The following is a 6097-nucleotide window of genomic DNA, read 5'->3' on the forward strand; positions in this document are numbered from 1 at the left end:
GCGTACGGATTTCCCGTGCCTCTGGTCATTCACACACAGGAGGTGGGGCAGGAAAAAGAGATGGGGGTGGGTGGGCAGGAAACTGGCTTGGAGCAAGGCCTCTCCCAAGAACTGGGGAGGGCAAGAGAGCAGGGAAGGGGACAGACAGACCAGCACTTGAACTAGCAGGGACTGGGTCAGGAAGCCTCTTGCAATACATCTGAGGTGGGGAGGAGATAAATTCTGGCAATTAGAATAGGGATGAGTTGATGCATTCTGCTGCAGTCATCAAATAGTGAGGCCTATTGATTTGACAATTTGGACAGAAGGGAGTTATGAGAAAAAATTGCCTTCATTGTTTTCCTAAAACTGTTTGTTCCAGATGTAAGTTTCAGGGTTTTGGCATATCATTACATATACCAACATTTTTCCTTGGCTATTCTAATTGCAATGAGTTAGACCAGATGATCATTCCTAATTACCACATTGTGAGAAGCTTATATGTCAACCTGTTGAAGCAAGTTAAACTAGCATTTTCTTTTGAGGTTAAGCAGTCTAATATCTAAAGGAGCAATAGCCCATATAATTCCCACTGGTGGCATCTATAGGGTCCCAAGATTCAATAAAAATAAATTGAAATGTTGGAAATCATGCAATGTTGTCAAGTCCCACAAGATATAGGATGAGAAAGTCAAAATCTTATTAAAGTTTGCAACCTCCCAAGTGTGTATGTACAGTACACCAAAGCACACACATGCACATCTCTCATTTTGGCACGGTCACAAGCCCCACCTGCAGGATCATTGTGGATCACAGGCTGGGAACCATTGGGCTACGTCACTTTGCCTACTTAGTTGATGTTTCAGTTTGTTTTAAAAAGGATGCTTAAGGGGCATGGCTAAAGTAAGAGCAGAGTCACAACTGGCTGACTGGCCCTGGCGTAAGAGTGTAGAGGAAGTAATTAGGCACACCACTGGGTGATTTTAAAAAGCTGAAGTGCAGTTGAGATTGAGGCAGTGTTGAATCCCTTAAGAGCATCATATGGAATGTGGGGAAAAGACTGATTCTTGTTCTCCTCTGCAGAGTATAAACAGTTATTTTCATCAGTTCCATACATGCTGAGAAAAGGGAACCACATTCTTTTCCCAATCTCTATTCCCATTAACTTAATGGAAGCAACTGATTAACTTTGAAAACATCAGAGAAGAACAGGACATCTGCTGGCCTGTTTTAAAACAGTCATGTTATCCTAATAGAGATAGTCCTCAACTTATGACACAATAGAGCCTAAAATTTCTGTTGCTAAATGAAACATTTGTTAAGTGAATTTTGCCCCTTTTTACCACCTTCCTTGCTATAGCTGTTAAGTGAATCGAATCACTTGCAGTTATTAAATTAGTAACATTAAGTGTTAAGTAACATTAAGTAACATTAAGTGAATCTGGTTCCCCCATTGACTTTACTTGTAAGAATGTTACAAAAGGTGATCACGTGACCCCGGGACATTGCAACTGTCATAAATACGAATCAGTTGCCAAGCTTCCAAATTTTGATCACATGACCACAGAGATGCTGCAATGGACGTTAGAAAAACAATAATAAGTCACTTTAGTGCCGCTGTAACTTTGTACGGTCACTAAATGAACTGTTGCAGGTCAAGGACTATCTGTAACTCTTATAGCAAGCACACAGGAAAGCTATATTATTATTATTGTCATTGTTTCCGTGTTGCAAGGCTGAGGCAGAAAGAAACCAGCTAGCCTCAGGCCACCTTGGGAGCTTCAGCAGTGGCTTATAATGAAGACTTCCTGAATCAACTCAGTGTTCAATTCATCATTCAGCCCATGGTTCCTCTTCTCAAAGCATGGGGCACCAGAGAAAAGATTCCATTAGATTGTCCCCACTCAGCAAAAGTAACCACAAGGTAAGGGAAAGCAACAGGCACAGCCAGTGCTTGCATAACCCAAAACAAAAAGTGTATGACTATTGGAGAAAGATCCTTGGCACAGAAATGACAGAGGGTGGGTGAGCATATCTGTTTGGGGCCATGGAATAGCAGCTTTAGCAATGCTGCCCATCCATCCAATCTCACATTTGCATCAAGAGATTTCCCGCACCTGTTTCCTGAGTTATTATTCCAGAGGAGACTTGTTTTCCCTTTGCCTCACTCCACTTCATAGGATGGGGTTGTCCTGGCAGGGCGTGTCAACACTTTCTCGACCCCAATTTTGATTTTGGGTGTGTGTTTGCTCAGTACATGAGTGTGCATTTCCCTTCCAACTATTTTCCTTAGCCAGTATGCCTGGGTGTGGGGTAAGGAGTGGTGTTTATGTCCTGGCTTCACACCTTTCCCGTTCATTATCCCTTGTATATTTTGAGGTGTGGATCCAATATCTGCATACAAAATCTTGTTTTAGAAAGCAAAAATCTTGGCAAGGCAATCTTAGGTTTATACCTGAAGCCTCAGATTTTGTGAATCCTTATGTCGTAAAATAAGCTGTGGGGTTTTTTTGGCTCATAAATTTGAACATAAATCACCTGTTAAGATCTGGATCAAAACCAAGATGTGAGGGGCAGATTCAATCCATTCTTGTACCATTTTTTCAATTAACCAACTTATCCTGAAGCAGCTATCCACAACTATGTTTTCATATATGTTGGACTACAGATCCAGTTGCTGAAGATAATAGGAAGGTTGCTATGATAGCCCAAAACATCTAAGAAGCAGAGGGGAAAACGTGTCTTGAATAAACTATTGAGAAAATATACTAATACAGGTTTCCACAGAAAACTTACATGTGTAATTAATTTAAAATTGTGAAGAGGAAAATATTTCTTCAGAGGTACTGTAGCATGAACAAGTAGAATAAGATATAAGCTAAAACATAAATAAATTTGAAGATAACGAGAAAATAAAAGTTTCATATATGAATCTGGGGAGAAAAGCATTTAAAAATACCTAAACATTTCAGTTGTTAAAACGTTGTTTATTGGGAAGTATTCTTCTGTTGATTTTTTAAAAACAATACTTCTATTTGCATTTTGTTCTGTTTTGGTGAGACGAAGATTCTGCGGTAACTAATCGTTGAATTGGAACTAGATGAAAATATACTTGCTGTTGTACCTCCCAGGCTATCTTCATGAAGGCAACAGAAGATAGATCTTTATATCTTGCCAGGAAAAGTTCCCAGTTTACGTTGCTCATCCCACTGATTAACCTGAAGAGCAAATAAGAACCTTATAAAGACGCTTAAGCACAGACACACAATATTGTGAGTCTTGGAACAATAACAACAAAACTAGCAATATTCCTCTCTATAACATTGAAGATCTCAAAATGGCATCTTTTCATTCTTCATGTCTTGCAGATGTGCTTTCTTTCAACTCTCAAATTCCTAGACAGCAAACTCAGCAGTACAGGTAGTCCTCGACTTACAACCATTCTTTTAGTGATTGTTCAGAATTACAATGGCATTGAAAAAAATAACTTATGTCCAGTCCTTGAACTTATGATCATGGCAGCATCCCCATGTTCACATGATCAAAATTCAGGCAACTGAATTTCACTTGGCAACCGGCATGTATTTAATGACAGTTGCAGTATGCTGGGGTCATGTGATCGCAACCCTCTCAGCTAGCTTCCAACAAGCAAAATCAATGGAGGAAGCAGGATTCAATTAACAATCGCATGATTCAATAACTGCAGTGATTCACTCAACTGTGGCAAAAAGGTTATGAAATTGGGTGCAACTCACTTAACAATTACTTTGATTAGCAACAGAAATTCTAGTCCCAGTTGTGATCAGATGTCAAAGCCTACCTATATTTGTAGGCTAAATTATTACTGAATTAGGGGATATCAATCAAAGCAATTTACTACCATATCATTGGTCCATTAATGATCATCTAACATCTTCTGTCTCATGAATCTTCAAAACAAAAAGATGGCCAGTGTTTGAAGAAATAGTAAATAGAAATTTGAAAAAAAAAATGTAAATAGAGATCACATCCCTGCATTATATATAGCAAATGGACTTGATACACATTTACAGCCTTTTCACAGCAGCAATGTGAACCTTGATGAAATCCAGACCTCACTTGCTGATAAAAAGAGATGCTGATGGATGCACTGCTATCCTGTGTGTTTTATTACAAGCGAGTGTTGTGTGGTTCAGAGAAAAAAGTAGGACAAGTCTTTTACAATCATGGCTAAGACAAGGCCACATCATAGGCTCTCCTGTTACACTACAATTATCTAATAAATATAGTCCAGTTGGTCTGAAGCACTGGTGGGTACCTCTTTAAAAATATTTATCAGATTGAAGACCAATTTACTACTAGAAGTTTCATGGATATTACAGATATGTTTAAGTAGTAACAAACCTATGATAAATAATCAAGACTTTTCAGAAGACCATGTTCATAGATATGGAAAAATGGTATGGGGTAAACACATTTGTAACTTTCTTTTGAAAGGGATGAACAAGTTTTCAGACTTTCCAGAAAGTACATATTTTGCCCCAGGTTCTAACTGAAATGATCCATCACTCCAAGAAGGAAGGAAGGAAGGGAGGGAGGGAGGGAAGGAGGGAGGGAGGAAGGAAGGAAGGCACTGATTCTGTAGGGAAAAAAAGATAATGATTGTTTTTTCTTCTTCTATAACTGATATTTCTACGTACCCAACTGCTGGGACACAAAGATTTGAAAACCTTATGGTACCATTCACACTTCTGCATATCCTTGCCTTTGGTTTTCATAATATTCAGACAACGGTAATAATCTGCAAGGACAGAAAGAAGATGATATCTTCTGATAATTGTTCAACTGTTGAACTAGAAATGGGAAATTCACATTAGAATCTTTTTTCAGTTTGATGTTTATTGGGTGACTTAGGGCCAATGTCTCTCAGGCTAACTAGAAGTTTCTTGTGTGAAATAAGAAATAAAAAATGTATTTCACAAAGTTCCTTTTGAGGATAAGGTGATGGTAGTGTGGATAAATGCAAGAAATAAATAGTGTCATCCATATAGGAAAATTGCAGCAGGTGCATTGCACAACATCTGGAACTGGGCTCTTTGCAAATACAGTACTGTAAATGGTTGAGCTCTAAAGAAATACATTCAGTCAAACATTTCAAACCTGCATCTGAAACAAAGCACAATTTCTTCTTTGATTCCTTGGCTATAAATACTTGTCAGAAGTACCATATGTTCCACTAAGTACAGTGATAAGATTATTTGAGTTAGTAGTCTCTTTTTTGCTAGATATATAGAGCAAATTCCTGCAGCAGTTGTATTTCTTTATCTGTATTTAAAATATGCTACCCAAATGACAAACTGGACAGACCAAGAAGACAGTCAAGCTTACTTTATATGCCTGTATGGCTCAGAAGCTGTTCAGCAAAAATTATCCTAACCTTTATTGCCACATCTTGTCTTTTACCTACCCACATAATTCTGGTAGCAGTTACGAGTCTGGTTGGTGAATGGAAAACGAGGATCAAAAGGAGCTGTGAAAGAGTCTTTTCTTTTCTTGGTGTCTAGTTTAGCAGCTGAAACACTCTGCATTTCTAAGAAAGTGAAAAGGAGAGAAAGAGCAGGAGAGTGAAGGTGTTGTAAAAAGTTAGTACCCACTCCTCTCCTAGAAGAATGAAATATTATAGGAAATACTAAAAAGGCAGAATATTATACCTCCCTGGATGAGAAAAGGAGAAACATGTTCTTGGAAAGCAGCCCCCCACCTTTATTCATAGCCCCAAAAAGACTGGGCCATCCTATCTACGAGACAAAAGGCCTTGGTGATAGGATTAGCCCTTACTCAAGATCCAAACCAGGACAAAGCCATAATAGGAATTGCCCAACACCCTTTCAGAACACAACCCTCTTCATTACATCATCATCCAGCAAGTTTCAACCAAGCCTGGGACACAGACAACCTACAAGGTTAGCTGGACCCTCCACATAGCCCCCTGGGAGTCTGACAACCAATAGGATACATTTCTTGCAAGGCCAGAGAGAGAGAGAGAGAGAGAGAGAGAGAGAGAGAGAGAGAGAGGATGTATATGTGTGTGTGTATAGCCTAGCAGTTTCCTTCTCTTCCAAATTACTTCTTTCAAATC

General features: G+C 39.0%; 1 protein-coding gene across 1 annotated transcript; it reads right to left on the minus strand.

The window, feature by feature from the left end:
- Positions 1–3143: 3143 nt before the first annotated feature.
- On the minus strand, positions 3144–5546 carry COX6B2 (cytochrome c oxidase subunit 6B2). The gene is made up of 3 exons (XM_026682432.1): positions 5426–5546; positions 4659–4759; positions 3144–3197 (listed from the first exon to the last, which is right to left on the minus strand). Exons 1-3 carry the CDS (start codon positions 5544–5546, stop codon positions 3144–3146), a joined length of 276 nt encoding a protein of 91 aa, XP_026538217.1.
- Positions 5547–6097: the final 551 nt, after the last annotated feature.

The sequence above is a fragment of the Notechis scutatus genome, chromosome Z (genome assembly GCF_049901735.1).
Source record: "Notechis scutatus isolate UNSWTSFEM ecotype Mainland chromosome Z, rNotScu1.2, whole genome shotgun sequence".
Classification (NCBI taxonomy): Eukaryota; Metazoa; Chordata; class Lepidosauria; order Squamata; family Elapidae; genus Notechis; species Notechis scutatus.

Bases quoted from the DNA above. Each gene is read 5' to 3' on its own strand.
- COX6B2 (XM_026682432.1), bottom strand. From the start codon at position 5,546: ATGCAGAGTGTTTCAGCTGCTAAACTAGACACCAAGAAAAGAAAAGAC. The intron at 4,760-5,425 runs GTAGGTAAAAGA...CTGTCCTTGCAG, and splicing joins CTGCTACCAGAATTATGTGG to ATTATTACCGTTGTCTGAAT. The intron at 3,198-4,658 runs GTACGTAGAAAT...TTTGCTCTTCAG, and splicing joins CTTTGTGTCCCAGCAGTTGG to GTTAATCAGTGGGATGAGCA.